The sequence below is a fragment of the Gymnodraco acuticeps genome, unplaced genomic scaffold (assembly GCF_902827175.1).
Source record: "Gymnodraco acuticeps unplaced genomic scaffold, fGymAcu1.1, whole genome shotgun sequence".
Classification (NCBI taxonomy): Eukaryota; Metazoa; Chordata; class Actinopteri; order Perciformes; family Bathydraconidae; genus Gymnodraco; species Gymnodraco acuticeps.
In genome coordinates this window covers 1955272-1977048 of record NW_022992149.1, presented here as the reverse complement: position 1 = coordinate 1977048, position 21777 = coordinate 1955272, and the positions used below count along the sequence as shown (strand labels likewise).

Sequence of the window (21777 nt, the reverse complement as noted above, 5' to 3'; positions counted from 1 at the left end):
TGTGTGTGTGTGTGTGTGTGTGTGTGTGTGTGTGTGTGTGTGTGTGTGTGTGTGTGTGTGTGTGTGTGTGTGTGTGTGTGTGTGTGTGTGTGTGTGTGCGTGCGTGCGTGCGTGCGTGCGTGCGTGCATCAAATTGGAACACAAATTAACTCTCAAAGGTTTATGGAAAGAGCAGCATTATAATGGAAGAAAATTACAGATATTGAAGATTGAATGGAGAGAAAAACACGTCCATTGAATTAATGATTTAATACACATATGTAGTACATATGTTCAGTATATGTCTTCCTGTGTGTCTGCATATGTATGTGAAGACACTCAGGTCTCCCACATTAAATGCACATTTAATTTTTAACATGGTGAATGACATTCATGGCTGAGTGGCTGTGGCAGTGCACAGCATCACGTGTGCAGCAGGAGGCTCACACTTTGCAATTTCTGTGGATAATTTACAACCTCTTTTATCCAAATGCAAAAATAACTGAATTTGAAACCATTAGTCTCACCAATGCCTATTATTTTCTTTAAACCTAAATCTGGCTTTTCAGCGTTTGGGAAAAACAAGTCGGAAAATCTCATATAAAAGGTAGGCTAAAATAAGTGACAAAGGGAGGAAAAAATAAAAATACCGTAATGGAGAGCTGTGGATAAAACAATAGCAACATAAGGAAGATCATTACATATGATATTGATATAACAATGATGTTAGATAAAAAAAACTAGACATTGAGCATACAAGTATTACTATTTTAAATATGACTGGGAGTGATTGTTTTATGACTTCAGAAAGAAAACCATTTTATGCTCATATTCAATCTTTACAATTGATACATTGTTCTAATCTAAGAAATAACATGTGTCCTTTTCAGCCTTTGTGTTACTCGGGAGGAAAAATGCTGTTGAGGTATTTGCTGAGGTATAGTAGATGGCATGGGGGCGTCGGCCATGGCCCCCATCCCCCAAACATACGCCTCTTACCTGCCAAGATAATTGCATTCACAGCTGCTGATTACATTTGGCCCATCCCTCACGCAATTGTTTCCTATGAGTCTTTATGAAAAATGGCTGAGATTTGGGGATTATGGAATTATACCCGAGCAAGGCAAAGCATCTACTTAAAGATGAGAAGAGGAAAACATAAAATCATGACAGAATGTTTATGGAAGGAGGGGGGCTGGGTATCTTTGCTCTTTTTCAACTTAAACTGTGATAAAGCCGTGGTAATCTGAGCTTTATGGGTAGGGCGGAGGAGGAGGAGGAGGAGGAGAAAATCTTATTACAATACCTTGTGATAAGACAAATCTGCAAGCAAGAAAGAAAAATAAAACCATGAAAACAGCTGAGGAGAGAGACAAAGAAGTAAGACAAAAAGATTAACAAGGGGACAAACAAGTGAGTGATTTAAAAAAAAGACTAAAAGGACCTTCAATTGTTGCTGCTGAGGGCCACTTAGCTTATCAAGGCTGATGTGTGATCAGCCTGCCAGCTGAATTGAAATGAGCCACACTCTCTGGAATGGGCAAAACAAAACAGGGTCTGAGAGAGGCAGTGAGAAAGAGAAGTAAAGATGGAAAACCAAGACCAGAAAGAGCCTACAGTATCTTACCACAAGCATACCAAGTATGTTGGTTTACCACCGAGGAAGTTGGCTTCAATCAGTGCATTATTTGCTAAGGCAACAACACGTCATGTGGCCTTATTTTTCCAGGCCCACTGAAAGACATCCAGTAACACACTACAGGCCAGCCATGGCTCTAACTTGGTTCACACAGGACGTTTGTGTGGTGGGAATCAGCCAGGGTTGGAAGGTCCACCCAGAAGACTGTAATGTAAATGTAAAGTACAACGATGCAGGCAGCTCTGCCAAAGTTAATAATATAATCATATAAATGTGTTATTTTTGTAACACAGTGATGATGTCATTTAGTCTGATAAGTGTGTCAGGGTTTAGAGGATCAGCATTGATGTCACACGAGGGGGGTTAGTGGTACTTGTTATGAGCCACTAATCAAACACGATGGCTGTGCCACTCCAACATGTCACACATAACTGTAGAGTTTGATGGATTTTTTTGGACAACGGAACAATTTAAGAAAGGACTGATAGCAGCTGAGGTGCCCACTGTTATGATTGACACAATTTGTCTTCTTTTCAATGCACATATGCTGGTTCTGGATCATACTACTGTGGTAAATACATAAGAAAGGCAGCAGAAAGTAATCCAATAGGAGCTTTATTTATATGTAATGATAGGGTAATATGTACTGTATGTATATTGCTTGGCCTTTGACGTGCCATGTATTACATTACATGTTACGTTAGCCGCTTTTATCAAAAGCAACTTACATACTCAATACTGTGGACAATCCCCACAGGAGCAATTTTGGGGTGAAGTGTCTTGCCCAGGGACACAACGACATGCTGACTGCAGTGGGGTTTGAACATGTGCTCCCCTGATCTTAAAAGAAAATATTTTGAAACAGGTTAAATGTCTTGCAATGGAAACCAGCATTATTTTATTAGCATCAACAGATGTCTTGCCTGCTAAAAGGTAAATAGCCGCTTTGTCATTGTAACGTTTTTACAAATTACTCATGTTAATGACACTCTAAGGCAAGGCAAGTTTATTAATATAGCTCCTTTCAACACAAGGCAATTCAAAGTGCTTTACAAAAAACGAAAGACATTAAGAAAATGGCATTTAAAATCAGTCATTAAAAAGAAAAGATAATAAAATAAACATTAAAAGAAAAAATACATGGATCAAAGTTACAGTGCAGTTTAAGATGTGAATAGTTCAATTAAAAGCAGCGACAAAAAGAAAAGTCTTCAGCCTGGATTTAAAAGTAGTGAGAGTTGCAGCGGACCTGCAGGTTTCTGGGAGTTTGTTCCAGATATTTGGAGCATAATAACTGAACGCTGCTTTTCCATGTTTAGTTCTGACTCTGGGGACAGAAAGCTGACCAGTCCCTGAAGACCTGAGAGATAAGCAATTGTTTGATAGTTCCTCAGTTGCCTAGTAGTTAAAGGCATGTTATAGGTGATATTGAATGTAGGGCAATCGCTCTTTAAGTTAAAAGACAGACTATATTTTATGTTGTGAACAAGGAATTTACAACCAAGAAGGAAAGCATTTGGGATGTCATTTACTATTTGTATCAATAAATCACAAGATAATATCACAGGGTTGCATTGTGTGTTGTTTAGTTTAGGCCTGTTACGTTATTACTGCACTGGGTGTATAATCACGCTCCAGTTAAAACAATGAGACTACCAATGAACCAAGCTATGGAATCTTTGCCAATGGTCTACTATCACTAAAGATACAGAGCACTTAAATACAAAGTTCCTGCTAATATTTAACATCATGGATGATTAAAGAAATGGTGTAAGCAGGTTTCAACATCATGGAGGTTCTTTTCAATCACTGCCATTACATGTTACCTTCTTTCAAATGTGTGCTCTCTTTATCTCTCTCAGTTCTGGTAAACAGAGTGTGATGTTGGCAAAAGTGTTTTAGTAATTAAAAATATTACTTAAGAATCCTGCTATTTGTATTTGTTTCTCTGTCCTGAAGGTAAGACTGCCCACCGATTGTGTGATGTCAGCCGACATTACATTGTCTCAGGAAAAACTGAGCAGATGCTTTGAGACCACACCTGTGACCAAGCTAACCTCTGTGTATGGGCAATACAATGTGCCTCCCAGCCTGGTTGCTGCAATAACACACAATAATAAAAAACTGAATATGACATTATCAAAGAGGCACCTGGTAGATGTGATGGCGCTTCAGAAAAATGCCATTCATGGAAACAAGATATGTTTAGCATTACATCACATTACATGTTACTTGTTAGACGCTTTTATCCAAAGCGACTTACATACTCAATATTGTGGGCAATCCCCACAGGAGCAATTTGGGGTGAAGTGTCTTGCCCAGGGACACAACGACATGCTGACTGCAGTGGGGTTTGACCCTGTGATCCCCTGATCCCCCTGATCTGATCACAAACGCACTAAACCACTGCGCCACACGCACCCGCATTACAAAAATAAATATACCATAGAGAAAGGTCTGGACACACTTTTAAAAATGTTTTATTTGTTAAAGTCATGTCTGGTGTTCCATGTACTAACACCCACCATATCTCTGTACGGACCTGAGATGAACAGGAAAGTCCTGTTCATGTCCCATTACCCATCGCTGCCCCCATCAATAGCGGCATACGAGGCAAGACATATGCATATTAATTATTAAGATGCCAGGGGAGAAAAAGGAGGAGTTGTATCGTAAGGGGTAATCTGTGTGTTCATGTGTGTGTCGGCGTTGAAAGAAAGTTACTAAATTGTTTCTGGGAGCCAGGTTTCTCTTAAACTTGTGAAAAGAAAGTCTAAATGACAACAATTTAAATTGGGAATTATATAGCTGGAAATATCAGCCATTTTATCCCACTGTTTAAATATGGTCTGTATATCTTGTCAGTATACATGATCCACAGATAAACTGCTATCTCAGACCCAAATCCTATCATCTTTGTAAACACATTATACAAAGTGTCATGTGGAAAATTGATGGTACAAATGATTACAACATAAAACTACAAGAACTAAGTTTAAAAACACACCAACCGCCTAACCCTGATTTCAGAACTTTATTATATGAATGTTAATCACATCATGACTTAACAGTGAACATCTTTTATCACCTTGAGTCCACAGGTGTCCATTTAGGCCTCATAACTAAGTTGATAGAAAGTGACATTTTCCTCCGTGGCTTTTAAGACCCACTGAGCTGTCAGTCAGCTCCTATTTTATTTTTATTTCCCATCTCATTTTGGACCTGTCTGAAACACAGACTGGCCTTCAGAAAAAGAGTCAGAGCCGCATGTCTAGGCTGCACAGCCATGCACTGACAGCCAGTCAGTGGTAGTAACTGAACATGACAATCCCAGCGTTTGTTTTAAATCTGCAAGCAGATCTTTGGCACACTTTTTAAAATATGGAATAATAAATAGAAAGTTAAAACAAATAGGAACATCAATCATAAAAGGGTGAAGCCCTTCTTTTGTTTTGTTTAACTTTGGCTGTCTGCATGTTACATATAGTGTGACACAGCAGTGTTCAGTCAAAGATAGAAAGTTACAAAGTATATTAATACTATGCACAGTTTTGAAATGAGAGGTGAAGTCACTGAGAAGAGTCATACTGTTGTTTTACTGCAAAGAGAACACGAGAACAACACATATAGTGATATTTTCCCCAACTTGGACATTTGATAATATATAATTTGAGCAACCATTTAAAACCATATAGTGTCTAGTGTGTGTGGTGTTCAAATTGACCCGATTTCCATTTTCAATGAATACAAAAATATATAAGGATATTTTCTTTCAATCTGAAAGTCAATGGCCGGGGCTTATTTATTGTGAAGGACATGTGGAATTGTTTTTTTTCACTTTTTTTTTTTCAAAATGCCCACCCGCATTTATGTCCTTCATAAGAGGTATGGGTCAATCTGACCCGGATACAATACCAGGACAGACAGACAGAGAAACACACACACACACACACACACACACACACACACACACACACACACACACACACACACACACACACACACACACACACACACACACACACACACACACACACACACACACACACACACACACACACACCACACACACACACACACACACACACACACACACACACACACACACACACACACACACACACACACACACACACACACACACACACACACACACACACACACACACACACACACACACACACACACACACACACACACACACACACACACACACACACACACACACACACACACACACACACATATATAACCGTATGCATAGAGAAGCTGTTTGATCCTGTTTTTCCTTGATCTTTACCCTTTGTAGTGTGTACACAAAACTATCCTAGAACATTATAAACATTTTAGATCTTCCAGACATGTACAGTATAAACATTTTACATTTTCTCGCACTGTCCCCCCTCGCACCTGCATGCTGGAGGAGGGACTAAACAGAGACAAAACCTCACATTACAGTGTAGTGCAGAACTACAATTATCTACCAGCAAAATGGCCAAAGGTTCAAACCCCACTGCAGTCAGCATGTCGTTGTGTCCCTGGGCAAGACACTTCAGCCCAAATCCTGTGGGGATTGCCCACAGGATTGAGTATGTAAGTCGCTTTGGCTAAAAGCGTCTAACAAATGACATAATATAATGTAAAATAATACATTTCTGAAGATGAGGATAATGTGGAGGTAAACTCAGAATTTGACAGCGAATTGGAAGATGACCTTGACTCAGAACCAGCTGCTGGAAGACCCCCACAGCCAGCCACAGACTACATGCAGCAACTGTAACAAGTACATATGTGCTATACACACGAAGAAGTTCTGTACATCATGTGTTTCCTAAACGGACTTGCCCATTGACTCGCATGATGTTCTGCAGCGTCACTTCATCAATATATTTTTTCGGATATACTGTATTTTATGAATAGTGACTGTTAATTGTTTTTATTTGCTTTGTGTTTATATCTGTTCTATGTAATTTATATGGATGTTTCATTCCCTCTATATTTCACAGCCAAATACTTTTGGATGTGTGGTTCCTGTGTTCCAATTGCTGTTAAATTGATTTATTTCCTTCAGGGCTTTGATTATTATATGACAGATTACAAATAATAAACATTAATGAAAAAATGTTTCATTTACATTAGTCCTAGAAAAGCATGAGTAACATGTAAACCTAGTTTTTATTACAGTGTATTTTTTTTAACAGAAATTATATTTTTATCACAAAAAACGATGGACACTTCCATTGTTACATTTGATCCAGCAAAGAATATTTTCAAAACCTAATCATATATTTCATTTATATTGTTGGGGAATGAGTTAAAGACAATATATATAAGGAATTGTGCATGTTGAATTTAGTTCTGTATTTTTTTTAAACCCTGAAATATGTCCCGGGTCAATTTGACCCGAACATTACCAAAGGGTGCGAAATGTGAACATAACACAAGGGTTAAACTTTGCACGGTTCAAGTTGCTGAGAACACGTTACGTAACATATAGGGCATATTAATCCCCAGCACACACACTTAATCAGACATAACACTCATTCTGTCTCTTGTCTCGTCATGAAACAACAGTGTCGAATTCAGAAGAGATATTTACTAAGTGATCAGCGTCCTATTGGTCTCTGAGCCAGTTTTACATCGACATCATGGCAGATCTTAGCCTGATCTAAGCCATAGCCTGGGGGGATGGCAATGTTGGAGTAAGAGGGAAGAGGACTGTGTTTTGATCATTAATTGGCATTAAAATTCCTTCCACGCCTACTTTAACTTTTAATGAGGTGAAAGTCGACTCTCCCTTCCAGCGGGCCGCAGAGGCTCAGTTCGGAAGGCAAATTGGTAATAAAGGCCAATGTAGTCAACTTTAGGCAAGACTGGATATGTCTCAAGCTGATGAAAGGTGAGGCAGAGATGGAGGCTTGGTGTGGACTGTAATCAGTGAGGATAGTTTAAGTCCTTCTAGGTTGGTCCATAATGCAATTGCGGGCTAAGGCAATGTACATTATTTATCAGAAACCGGCACATACAACACATTTAGGCACTGCTGTACTGATGAATTCACACACTAGTATGCTTGCATGCATACACATATACATGGTGCTCAAAATAGAAATAAGTACTCTAGCTCTTTATTTCTGATTAACATCTAAAACAAAACCAACCCATTTATTTCAAATGCTCGAAGCTGTGTCATTCACAAGAATTTGACATGTCTACAATTTGGAAGGTCAGAGTAGTCAGCATCAGGTCTACATTTTCTAGATTTCTAGATTTTTCTGTCTATAGGGGTGAGATGTTCTTTGTGCTAGTATTCATTGTTGCATCATTTCAACTATATTGAAGCAAAGATGTAGTAAGACAAATATTGCATTAATTATACAACATCAATTAGTATTGGTTATGGTAGGAGGTGGTGATTGGAGCTAAAGGGTGAACATGTTATTCCATCGATGATGAAAATAGGTGACCAGGGTTGCCATGGGAGTCTATCCAAGGATCGATTCAGACAACCATAATAGTATAAGCAACATTCAGATATTTGATGATTATCAATCTGCCTTTCCCTTTGCCAAATGCTACTTGTTAATACATAGTTTTCGATTATAAGTCGTTATGTGAAACAGTTTGTGAAACAGTCTGTGATGGACGAGAGCGAAAATGGAAAGCACGCTATTTGTTGTTTGTATATATCACGCAGTCTGTCTTCCGGTTACCTCTTTTTAATTAAGAATACACACTACCGCCACCTGCTGGTAAGGAGAGTTATTGCCACTCACGCATGCGCAGTGCGTACGTGCTACTTGGCCGTCGGCTGAAGTCTTTGCGGTGTGTTCCAGTGCGACTTTTTGGCCAAGACACAGGAGACGTGAGGCGACACAACAATTGGGTCGGGACGTGTTCTTTGGTGTCAGTTTGGTGTGTCAGTGCCTTAACACACAGTGGTACTACAGGGCAATCAATTAGCACCAAACAACACTGATGGCCCGTTACGGACTTCAATTTAACATGTGCCTTCTCACGAACCACATTAGGGGCGTACAAATGTGACAATGTGAATGTCGTCCTTCAAAAAGGAAGTCCCTCTTGCCCCTCTCAGGAGTGGTGACATATTGAATGTGACACAAGAGTAATTGCATGGGAAGTAATGAATTAGACACACAATTGAAGGAGACCTAAGGTCTGTGGGCTGCCAGGCAAGAGGCTCAACTAAATTCTGGGGACGTGCACTGAACCAATCTTGCCTGCCTCCTGTGGCTGAATTGCTCTTTCTTCTGCTAGTAGTTAGAGGGTGAATGGAAGTCTCAGGGATCAGAAGAAGGCAGCAATTTGATGTTTCCCTCTCAGCAGTCCGTTGTCTGGGGAAACCACACTGAGCCAAAAAGTCCGCTTCAACTTATTCTAACCCATCTCGTCCTTTCTCTGCCTTCCTTGTGCAATGAACAAGACATGTTCAGCAGGTTATGGCTTTCACTCACTGAGTTTTTCCTATCAAACTATTTCAGTGGGCTTTGAAGAACACAATAGGACTGTGCTCAAAACAGGTGTTGCATACAGTGGAACATGGTACAAAATGACATTGCATGCATTTGTGTTAAAGGCATCAATGTGACAAATCAAGACAGCCAACTAAAATATGATGAGAGTCACAGAGCCAAGGAAAGAGGGATAAAGCGATTGAAGGAAGACAAAAAACAGGGTGGATAAAGAGAGAGCAGATGGGCCATGAAGGAGTGGATAACGCCTTGGCGTAAAACACAGGCTTGTGTACATGCATGCAACGAGAGAGGATCATTCAGCAGATGGGGCCTCAGATTGGATGCTTCATTTTGGACAGACGCAGTGCAGGCGTTGGGTGGTTAGGAAAATGAATCAACAACACAAAACAAAACTGAAAAAAAAATTAAACGATACTGAATAAGATGAGGGAAGGGAAGAGGTGGGGAGGGGGGGGGCTGGGACGCAGTAAAATGCGATAACTCGGAAAGCTCATCTGTGCTGTGCTCCTTATTGAGGCTGTTATTATTTTGCCAGGGAAGCAGCCTGTAATTACCATGTGAAAGCACAGAAGCTGCCCGGGGTTCATGTGAATCCAGACGGAAGTGCTGAAAATGTTTGCCTAAGCAGGAAGCAAGACACTGCGGGTCAGCATGCATCAAAATACAGATTAGGGACTTGGAAAATGTCAGGAGACCGCTCTGTTTAACCTTTATCTCGCTTGGCTATGGGGAGAAAAGGTAACAAAAAAAAATAGTCAAAGCTTATGTTTTGCAGTGATCACAAAAATCCTGAAACAAAAACCTTTCACATACCAGCTTTTGTCTTAGGATAGGAGGCAAGTCCTCACAATGTCACTTTTTATACATAAGTGTCTTTCTCACAAAGTCATTTCAAACAAACAACTCAACTAAACTTTTCACACACAAGCCAAGGGTCTTACATTTCTTATTCACTGCTACACACCCCTGTGCACACACACCATCCCTCAACTTTTCCAAGCTTGAATTATATTTCATATTCATGAGGATAACTTAGCTAAGCTTGATTGAAAGGTGCATCGAAGGGAGTCCTATCCCTGCTCAGACTTAGACCTCCTACACTCCATCCTGCAGTCCCCTCAAATCCAGAGAGTCCATTCACAGCTCGGAGAGAGTGCACCAGAAAAATCAATAAGTGCAATGCTACAATATACTAGCGACAAATTGATTTCACCCTAAGGCAATTTCAACCCAAGTAGAAATACGGGTGGGTTTCAACTCTGAAGGGGTCGCTTACTGAGCCTTCCCTCGATTAGCCCCTTTTGTAGTTAATATTTGGTATCATTTATATATGTTCCTTATGGATTATATCGATCATTTTACTCGTATCCTGGGAGCTGCTGGCAAAGGAACAGTGGACCTATATGACAGGAACATCAAAGGCCTTGTAATGAATGAGACAGCCAGCCTCAGCCTCACTAAAGCACTTAAAGGAAGGGAAGAGTTTTGATGTACTGCTCGATGTACAGTAGTGGATCTATCCTGATGGTTCAAGCTGACATACTTAAATCGTATACCTCAGCAGCAAACAGAGCTTCTTCAACTGTGCAGTAATATGACAGTCCCTTCAAGAAATGTTTCCTGTTATAAATAGATACGTTGGTATTTAAGGTCTGTTACTGGTCCAATCATTTGGGAAGGATTCTGGATAATCTGTTGTAACTTAAGATGCACATTATCAAAAATGAAGTTGCAACTAATAAACCCAAACATATAGAGAAAACATATGCTGGAATAGCAGCATGATGACAACAACAACCAATGAGAAGCCAAAGCCTAAAAAAGGAACACATCATATCAATGATGATGAAGCCAAGGCAGATAGCAATATGGCCTTGATCCATTTAGGAATTAGAGACAGGCCAAGTAAAAGCATCTAGTAACAATTATACTTTATATAAGTTGGACCTGATCTGGGTCCAAGGTAGAATCTAAGCTTTTAGGAACCAAGGGTAGCATTTTAGACTTCTGGTTGGTATGTCGTGAGAAATTAATTGAGAGGATCCTCCAAGAACAAGACCTATGTGTCATTAGAAATATTTTGCATTAAAATATTAAGTTTGCACTATTCTACTTGTTAACAGGAACAAAAGAACCAGGGTGAAACTCAAACAATCAGATTTATCAAGTGGAGCAGATTCAGGCCATGGCTGTTGTGCATAACTTCCCCCTTCACTTCATGGCTCGAGGCCATGGATAGCACATCAAACAGCAGCTTCTCAAACAGTCCAGCCCTGGTTCCCTTAGCACTGGCTTTATCTTGGCACCACAATGAAGAGGACCAGCTTGGCAAACAACTGCTAGTGGTGCTGGACCAACGTAATTCCCTAAGTATGGCGTAACATGCAAGAGAGAATTCAAGTTGGAACATTAGCACAAGCACACACTGTTTTTGCACACACAGTCGTGGATAGCTCTGGGGGATCACCAGGAAGGAACAGATGAGGAGAACAATGAGAGACAATTGAATTATTTAACCAGAGGGTTTGGAAGCAGCAGAGACACACGCTCAGTGCTATGTGTCTCCCTCAAAAGTCGAAATAAAGTCTACTTTCTGAATGAATTGTGATCTCTCACTACAGAGAGTACTTTTACATTCCAGTGCAATGTCATTGTCTTTCTCATGTTGCCTCAGTGTCTCCTTGACCTATATGCAATAAGGCTTATATTATTTATTAATGCATTTATGCAATATTACTTCCACAGCATCATGGGGTGAACAGCTTAAGTCTAATGTGTGCCACCAGGCCAATCTGCTTGCTCTGGGAGCCCATCCCCACAAAGAAATGAGCAGTGAAACTCATTTCAAAGCACATTTTACTGACATTCCTCATCAACAAGGACATGCATGGCACTTTGTGGAGCCACCTAATAAATCATTCAAAACTCATTTTTCATGCAGTCCTATGTGTAAAAGATAATAAGCAAAATAATTCATGTTATGATAGCACTGAAGCGAAAAAAGGGAAGAAAACATACCAGTGTTGGAACAGTTGGGCTTAACACGACTGACCAGGGGCCTCATTTATAAAGCCTTGCGTAGGATTGCCGTGGGAAGGTTGCTTACGTATAGGACAAAGCAAATAAATACGCACCGACACTTTCAGATTCATAAAAGACTGCGTACCAGCGCAGGACTTGCGTACGGCACATCCTACGCCGGTTTCCATTTATAAATCACAATCACCTCGAAATGCGGCGCAGCTTTTGCGGGCTTCACGTAACGCCCATATTTGCCTATAAATAGTCAAAGAAACGCCCATTCATTCTGACTGACTTTATGAAGAAGATCGCAGGAAATGACGACAGAACAGCTAAAAAAGACATCTCACACCGTGTCAGATTTTGGTTATTTTGGGGAGGTGGAGATAAATCATATTGTTTGGTGGATGCAGTTTGAACCAGAGTAGCAGCCTGGAGGTCGGATCGTCACCAACATAAATAAATAAGTGGTCCGAAAAAGGTTAATGACAAAAAAAATACACATAGCCTTCCTCAGGCAGTGTGTTTGTACCGGGGACAGGAGACACCCCCTTGATGAGAGACTGTAAGAAGTGAACGTGGAATCCCTCCGGAGTGGAGTCATGACGACTGGATCTGAATTATGTTTTTGTATTTGGTGGTTTGTGTTCCAGCTTTCGATCAGCAACTATATATCCATAATCCACCAGTTAAAGGAAATACAACTAATGTGTTGTACAATTTACCACATATAGTGTTCTTAGTTTCCATACCTCCTGTGTTTTACGAGCGATTTATCAAGTAGGCTATTGGCGAACGGCATAAAACATGATTAAACATGATAGTATATAAAACCATGCTATAGAAATGCAAAACGGCGTCAGTTTAAAGTAATTCTATCCTCCTGCTTACCGCATCATTTATGAGAATACATTTCTTAACAAGAGAACATAATCGAGGGGTGATCAATAACATTTCCGTATTTATTTATTTCTCCAAGTTATGTTTTTGTGTGCACTGAGGAGTCTCAAACAGGCGTTTGTTAAATCATTTTAAGATTGGCTTTAATCAATTTGTGAAAATGAATTCTTCAGATATGATAAATGAGAGGTAACATTTTATTTATGGTATTATTTCCACATATTTCTCTCCATTCTTCCTTCTGCCAACGGTGTCGCAGTTTCTCGTCTCTCCCGTTTTTGTGCTTAGTGCGTACGCATGGGTCAGAGTTTGCGTGGAGGACCGCACATTTTCCCGTCAAGTTCGTTTTTTATAAAGTGCGTAGAAACTGGCGTACGCCATCTTTTGTGCGTACCGTTTATAAATGAGGCCCCAGGACTTATTTTCTACTTAGTGTTATTTAGCTGATTGATTATTTCTCTATTTTCAGTCCCTCAGAATATCTGTGTGGTTGGAAATGAGTGAATAACACCTCTGCTCTTGTGTTGCACACATGATGAGCTGGCCCCAGCATGCCCCACTTAGCCCTGCATTGGAGAATATTCTACATCTTTTTGCAAGTCAAGAGCTTCATTTCTTGCTGACCTCAAGGTCAGTGTGCCTGCAGAAAACCTAGCAGAACAAGGATCTATTGTTCAGAGAAAGACAGAGCCTCCCACACAACGTATTCTTACTTAGTACGCTATCTATCAGCAATCACATTCACTGTCGCTCCAACTTCTGAGGAAACAGGCTGGGGTCGAATGCAGAGAGGGTTGTAAATCAGACGACAGACACTTTGTTTCCAGTGATAGGCAATGGTTGGAAACAACGGAGGAGATAACATCTTTTCACAGCATCACAAGTCAGCATCATATCCCTTAGAGTGAGAGGGTTAGTTGTGATAACAGCACCAGTTGGGAGAAGAAGAAGAGACAGACTCTCTGCATATTTCCTTGCTTGAAGGTGATAGAAGCCAATAAACAACTGCCGGCACATTGGCAAATGTATTAATTGCACAATGTACTTTCCGATAGTGTTTTGGGAAAAGATGGGACATCTTTACCAACTTAATGTTAGATCAGTGTGAAACGACATTAATATATTTTGCTAGTCAGCATAGTTTATAAAGCAGAGAGTAGATCAACTATTTCTAGGCAACTTTTGATTAACTCTAGCACCCAAACAAGCAGGATCTGATCACAGACGATTTCAGCTGTAAGAACTTTTTTAAATCATTAACTCCAAGGATTGCAATTTGAAACACGGTAGTGAGAGAAGTGAATAATAAATGTTAGGTGAGAGTCTGTGAAGCATTCCAATCCCCCCCCCCCAAAAAAGCTTTCAAAATACTTGTCGGCTTCCACTCGACCACACTGATGACGAGTGGATGGCCTCCATTTGCAAAGACTGCTTCTGACTCATCCATTATAAAAAATAACATTACATACACGTTTTGGAGAAGATTGCTTTACTCATGCTGGGCAGTGTGCTTCAGAGTAAAACAGAACCTTGGTCAGTAATGAGCATCTAATTTTAGCCTTAGGAGTAAAAGCATCTCATCATTAGCTGTCGTAGCCTGTTAGGAGGGCCCAGCAGGTTCTGAATGATAGGGTAAACATGAACACAAACTCCAGGAGGCATGGAAATAAAGAATGTTAAATATTTGATCTCATATAAAAACAAGCTTTGAAAATGATAATAATTGCATTCAAAGTAAAGTTGCACCATCATTAGCAGGTCACAACTTTGTATAAAAGCCAGTCAAATTCTCACAACACGCAACACAGACACTTAAGCAGGCATAGAATTATTGAATAACTCGCCTGTGAGGTTCTTCAGACCCAACTGGCGTAATCCGAAGTTTCCATCACGTCTGTAGTTGAGGAAGATTGCGAGGGAGTAGCGGTCCTCATACAGTTTGTTCCCTCGGATGATCCTCAAGTTCTCCAACGGCAGGTAGTCAAACTGGTTCAGGGCCACTAACACATAGCCTGTCACTTCTCGGATAGACTGTGGACAGAGTGACAGAGGGGTTTGAGTTAGTGAGGGTTTTAACCGTGCATAATGGTTTCAATCTAGTACATGTTAAGAGGTATTTTATAAAACTGTAGTGCCTGCTAGCTTTGAGCAGCTATTTTCAAGTTTCCCAGTGTATGAGTCTCAGGGTGCTTTCAGCCAACAATGCACCACAAGTGCATGATGCTATATTTGGTTAGCTTTCCATTTGGTAACATGTTTGGCAACATGATCACGAGCTTTAGTGTCTAATTCATCCAATATTGTTTTACATCTACATTGCTCTTGTTTTACACTTGTAATAATTTATTTCAAAGAGAACACTCGACTGAGTCTCTCTGATTTGAGCTATTTTAAGCTATTCTAATATGTTCTGCTGATTATAGGCTGTTGAAAATTATGCACTTTCAAAGTTCAGGTCTGGAATCTGTAAGTGGGAGTGAACAAAAGTTGAAATGCACTTAATATAAGCTCTTCTCTGTAATTATGTGTCAGTCTACCTTGCAGATATCTAGAATTCTCTCCCATCTGAGATCAAGCCATTAAACATAACTGAATGTGCTATCTAGGGTAGTGCTTCAAGTTGTTACTGTACGTCTTGTTCCTGTGTTGTTTTCGTCTGCAGGCAGCTCTCATCCTGCTTCCTGCAGTACAGACTTTCTGGTAAACTGATTGCAATTCATCCTTTTATTTGTCAATTATACAATATTAAGTAGTTGCAAATTACCATTGACCATGAAGTAACACTATTATAAATATAATAGTATATATAGAAATAGAAATGCAGTAACAAAATGTCAATGTTAATTAAAATGTATTATTTACATCCACAAAGAAATCTCAATTGTTCTTCTCCTACCCTTCAGTTCTTATACATGTCAAATTGTACATCAAGGGTAATTAAGGGCATTACCTTAAGCTTTCACAAAATGTACAGAATAAATATATGTGTACATGCCAAGAGGGGCATATAAATAAAGCAGTAGAGAAGAAAAATAAACAAACTAAATAAATCAGACCAGGATGAAAAATGGAGTCAGGCGTACATCAGATCATCGGCAACATCCATCTTGAAGGTCACTTTACTCAGATGCAATCATGCCAGCGAGTTGAGTTAGAGCATCTGAGTGAGGAGAACTTGCTTGCGGGTTTGTGACCTCAATGCAAAACTTGGCGCAGGGTTCGGCTCTCATGTCCGGGGCCCTGCCTGGGGTGACTGAGCCACAAGGACAGCCATTGCTTCACACTTTAAATGTCATTTAGGAGAGGATATAGCAACTGTCGAGAGTTTGGCGCGGAGCCACCCAGTTGGAGCTGCTGTTGGATGAATCAAAGTGACAGGCTGTGTCCTCTTTCCACCATCCACCATCATGGTGGCTGTCATTAGCAGACAGGCGGTCAGAGAAGTCTTTCCACGCCGGCCCCGATGATGCTGATAATCAACAAGTTTGTGTGTGAAGTGCTGTTGCAGCTGATGTGCTGAGCTGAAATAAGTCCTAAGGAGGGCCCTGGCAGTGTAGTCATGGCATCTGACAGCTGTCAGAGAGCATGGCCATCAGCCATCAGTAAGTAAGCCACAGACACAGTTCTGTCATCATTGCCCTGCTGATTGCCATTAATAGAAACGGACTGGCAAGAGTCTGGTGAGTCTGTGTGTCAGTACAGTATGTGCGTATTCATGTGTTTATCAATCCATACATTAGTTTGAAAATAAGATAACAAAAAGCTGCTTTTTGCAGTTAAACATACTGTAACATTTGTAGAATCACTGAATATAATGATAATGCTTGGTGTACAAATGTTGATGCATGTCCATTTGTATTGGTACTTAATCTGCATGCATAAACACACAATAAACTGAGTTTATTTGAGGTGTGTTATTCTCCATCAGTATGAACACAGCGTCTAAGTGTGATGCCACGCATCACACTTAGACTTTATTTTACCGGCCAATAACTGAGGTCTGTTGGGTGACTCATATTTACCCTGCTGTGGGTTTGAAGGTCTTTACGACCCATCGTCCTCACCTACTATCCAGGTGCTTTTTTCCAGCTACCAAAAGATAGAGGATGGCACACAGTGATTAACTCTAGCTGACTGATTTTTAGCATATACAGTGGCTGATTATTAGTTTTGGCCACACACTTCATTTGTGCTTTCTTAATTTTTTTTCTTTTTACAGAGCCTGTTTATTACCCCACTTGGAAGGTCCCCGGTTTGTTATTTTCAAGCCACCAAAATCAATACTTTCCAAAGTGCAGCCTAGCAGAGGGAAATAAAACGAGGGAGAAAGAAGATGGCAGCTACACAAGCTTTTCTCCCCACAGATTGTTTGTTCAATAATGAACTGCAAGAAAAAAAGGGAAACAACTTGTAGTGATTACAGGGCCTTGCTGAGCTAATGGCCAAATCTGCTCTATGTGGTCATTTTCATTAAACACAGATCAACAAAACAAGCGTCCCCCGCCACAGCATGTGTGCATGCCAAGTGCACCGCATGCCCACTTCAGAGAAACAGGCAACTGGAGAAAAGTCTGTTAAGGAATACAAAATGTGAAAATGTGTCAATACAAAGGAGCCCACAGTTTTGATGGACTGACACTAAATGTATTCCTTAGTCATTTGAATGACCTCCTGTATTTAGCTTTAGTGCAATTAGAGCAATAAATTACTTTCTAAAGATAACAACTTGACACATTTTTGACCTGGATCTCCGTCAGTAAAAATATCTTCAATTTGATACAGGTGTAAGGGGCACATGTGACAGAAATGCCAGCCTCATCTTATTGAAATCAAAGGTCTAATGCTCTCGTAGTCCTTTTTTCCTACACTAGTTTAGCAATGTATGTCAACATGGTCATCTCTTATAGCAAAATAGGCACACATTGTGATCATTCACATTTTGTCACTAAGAAAGGAGGGGTGTTAGACTCCTTCAATGCATGTAGACTGAATTGTTAAACAAACATCCTTCTCACCCAACCCCAAACCCCACACACCCACCCTACATGCTTCCCTAGAGATCAATGCACCAGAGTCCCAGTAACAGTGAACAAAAGAGGCGGAGAGGGCCAGATTCACTAGATTAACAGGGATTTCTCCCTCCTCTCTCCTCTCTCCTCCCCAAGCCAGAGCATTTGTGAACGGAAGTGTGGCAGCGGAACAAACCCCTCACTTGAGTCACCGAGACGTGTGCGGTTTTGAAATCGAGTCCTTCAATCCCCAACTTTAAAAGAGGAGAAGAGGGAGGGAGGTTTTGGGTAGAGTTAGCGAAGGATGGATGCAGAGGGGATAGGGAAGTGAAGGGAAAGGGTGCAGAGAGGAGCTCAGTCGAGTGGATCGGACTCGGTCTACGTATATTTCTTTGCATAATTAAAACCACATCTGTTCCAGGTCAGGAAAAAAGACAGAAAGACAGCAGAGGTTCTGATGAGGGGGGGTGTTGGGAGAGCTGATGCAGGGCTGAATGTGTAATGACACCATTAGCATGTTTAAAGAGACTGAACACACGTTAGCATGATTCCCTCTCATTTCCATACATATTGAGGCATACCGTTGTGCTCCACAGGGCTGCGGTCATTGAAGTCTGATACACGGGAGTGCACTGGGGGGGCTTAAGGTTTGCCTTGCATCACTAAACCCTCATCCTCTATTTCCATATAGCTTCTCTAAACCCTGAGCTCACATCCACATCTGTAAACAGACACAGAATCTGGATGAAGTGTGCCTGGGAGAAAATCTTCCAGAGTTTTCCCTGGAGCTCATCCTTGATTTAAGTAACAACCATACTGGAAATATTGCTGGTAATTGTTCCATTTTAAAAAGTGAAGGCTTTGTTAGTTTTTTTACATTAATTTCTGACATTATTCCACATAAATGAGACTTAACCCTCCTTTGGTACTAACTCATGCATCTCACTCAGTTATAATCTGACTTTATTTCATAATACTGGCACTGTGTGAGTGCAATGTTCCACAGGGAAGCAGCCGTGAAGCCGCCCAACTCCCACCCGACAAACCACGGTAACACCTCAATCCCTCTGGAGTGGCTAAAACCCAATAAGACCCACTTTACACACCTGCAGCTGATACATCCTTTGATGTGTGTGTGTGTGTGTGTGTGTGTGTGTGTGTGTGTGTGTGTGTGTGTGTGTGTGTGTATGTGTGTATGTGTGTATGTGTGCTTAAGAGTGTGTATGTGCATCACTCAAGTGTCTTTTATTGCTTGGATAAGATTATTTTGATGACTCATCTTTGAAGATGAAAAGAAACTATCCCTTCTGTTACTTACATCAGACCTCTTATGCTCTCATGAAACAGATCTGTGTGTGTGTTTGGTTGGCTGTACAAAGGAATCCTCAAGTGAGATTAAACAGTTTTTTTTGTTGTGACAAATACAAAAAAGAAATAGCGACATGAAAGATTTGAAACCACTCTGTTGGCATTCCATGTCCTTCCCTTGCCTCTACCTGGGGTCAATGCCAGCTGTTTTCTAGAAACACTGTTTTGCCAAAGGATTTCATAGAGAATTTCAATGTAGCAAACACAATTACAAATTCCATCTATAGTTAGGCAAGAAAGGATTTCAGAGAAACATGAACAAATTAAGATGATTTGAAAAAAGGCAGGAATAATATGACCGTTATAAACTTGTTTGAGACTTGCTTACTAATGAGATCGGCAACAATAGGTGACTTTGAGAAGTCCCTGTTCAGAGTGTGCGTGTCATGTACACTGAGCCAATGTGTAGTGTTCTGTTGATGCTTGACTGTCATTGGTTTTGACAGTCTACTTGTCAAGCACGATGACAAGAAAGCCCTGTGAGGTGCATACATCAGTGACAGAATGATGGCTACAAAAAGGGAACAAATCACAGACAAAGTAGGACACAAAACAAAAAGAACATGGTGTAAGAATATCAAGTATCAAACTGGAAGTTGGGTCAACCATTTCAGTTCAAATCGACGAAGAAAGCTCAGAAATATATTATAAAATCGTATATATCCAAGTACTATTATTTACAGGAGGTGGATGAGGTAGAGAAAATGTAATCACGTGTCTCTGTCAACACTAATACTCCAAATACAAGTTGCCCAAAAAGAGCAGAAAAGGTTTATCTTACTGTAATCTCTGAGGAGTGTTTTCACATTTACTGTACATTGTACGGGGTGGTGGAAACTGTTGGAGCACTGGCTAGAAATGTCTATGCTTGTTGAGGAATGAAAGTGATAAAGTAAAGTAGCAAAGTAAAAAGTTTGCCATCTTAAGTTTTTTTTTTTATCCCGTATTATATTCAAATGTTTTCAATCTCTCTCTCCCTCTTGCACACAAACTGCCGTTCTATCCAGTAGTGGCTTTTTCCAACTTCATAGCTTAGGCTAAAGTACCCAGCATTTGTGATGCCGTCATCGGTTTCCTTTGTCAAGGTTCTCTTATAGCACCATGACAGCAAAAATCACATCTAAGGCAAAGGAACAAGACCTTACTTTTCAGGTCAACTCCTGAAAAAGAGCCATTAAAAGGCACAATAACTAAGCTACCCTGAACTGCCCCCTCATGAATAACACTTCTCTGAGCCAAATGACCCTCATTAACAACCTACTAAAGCTTTAGAGCGAAACAGTGCATGCAATGGAGTTCCTCATTATCCAGTGCATTTATTTTGGTATGGTCTTGTGCTTCAAAAATCTTCATCAGTCCGCTTTGTTATTAAGATGATGGGATAAATCAGGCAGTCACCACTACGCTAAATGTCAGTGGTGAAGCTAAAATCCAAAATGGCATCAATAGGGTATACTGTAATTGTGCGTTTTCTCTAAAATTCAAAGGCTTCTTTTTGTCTTTAAAGACTTCAAAGTGGTTTATATTCTGCTGAGGTCTGTTCTGTGACTTTTTAACTGGAAAAACAATTCAAGAGTATTGAATTGAAATGTGGTAACTTGTTGGGTACAATCTTTCGAATGTGGGTAATTTAGTCAAATGTATCTCAGGAAGCATCTATCAAATGTAAAAATGAGTCAAATGTGAAAATTACCTTTGAATGAAATGCAAGTGGAACGCAGTGTACCGAATGAGCTCAGCAACATTGTGACTCAGGACATATCCCGTTAAGTCATTTTTCTTAAACTGATTTAATCACTGGACCATAAATTGGATTTCAACCACAGCACAAGCCACTCTGTCTGGACTGGAATTTAGTTTCATTGTATAAATCAAACTGTGGCTCCCATCTACTGTAAGTGTTCACAGGATTAACTCTCATTTCAGGCAAAACCTCAATTTAGCTTTTTCTTAACAACGACCCATCAGTCATCGACACTGATGCATGAAGTTTGCTCCATAAAGTGGCACATTTGTTTGGCACTGCCTTTTTTGCTTTTAATCAAATTCCTTTCCATTGAAATTTCAGGATGACTTTGCTTTCCTTTTACAATTCATTCCATAGGAAAACAAATGGTTTCAATTCAGTCAATGTAAATCTATTATTAACAACACAACACACTGCCCTTTATGTGGAGTACAGGGAATAAATCAATCTGTCTTTTGAATATTTTGTCCTTTTTAGCCTTAATTCCCCTTGCCTAAAGGAACTTAAATGCAGGCAAATGTGATACACAATTGTCTTTCACTTTCATAATGCCCACCTATTTCCATTTCAACCCCATGACAGTATTTACCTTTGACATGAAAATGAATAGTATCTCGT

The 21777-nt window shown here is 40.2% G+C and overlaps 1 protein-coding gene across 1 annotated transcript in view; it reads right to left on the bottom strand.

Moving 5' to 3' along the window:
- Positions 1-21777, bottom strand: part of erbb4b (erb-b2 receptor tyrosine kinase 4b) — a 353394-nt gene that overhangs the window by 145598 nt on the left and 186019 nt on the right. The window contains 1 exon segment of the mRNA XM_034203950.1: positions 14880-15066. Coding sequence (XP_034059841.1) covers positions 14880-15066 — 187 coding nt within the window.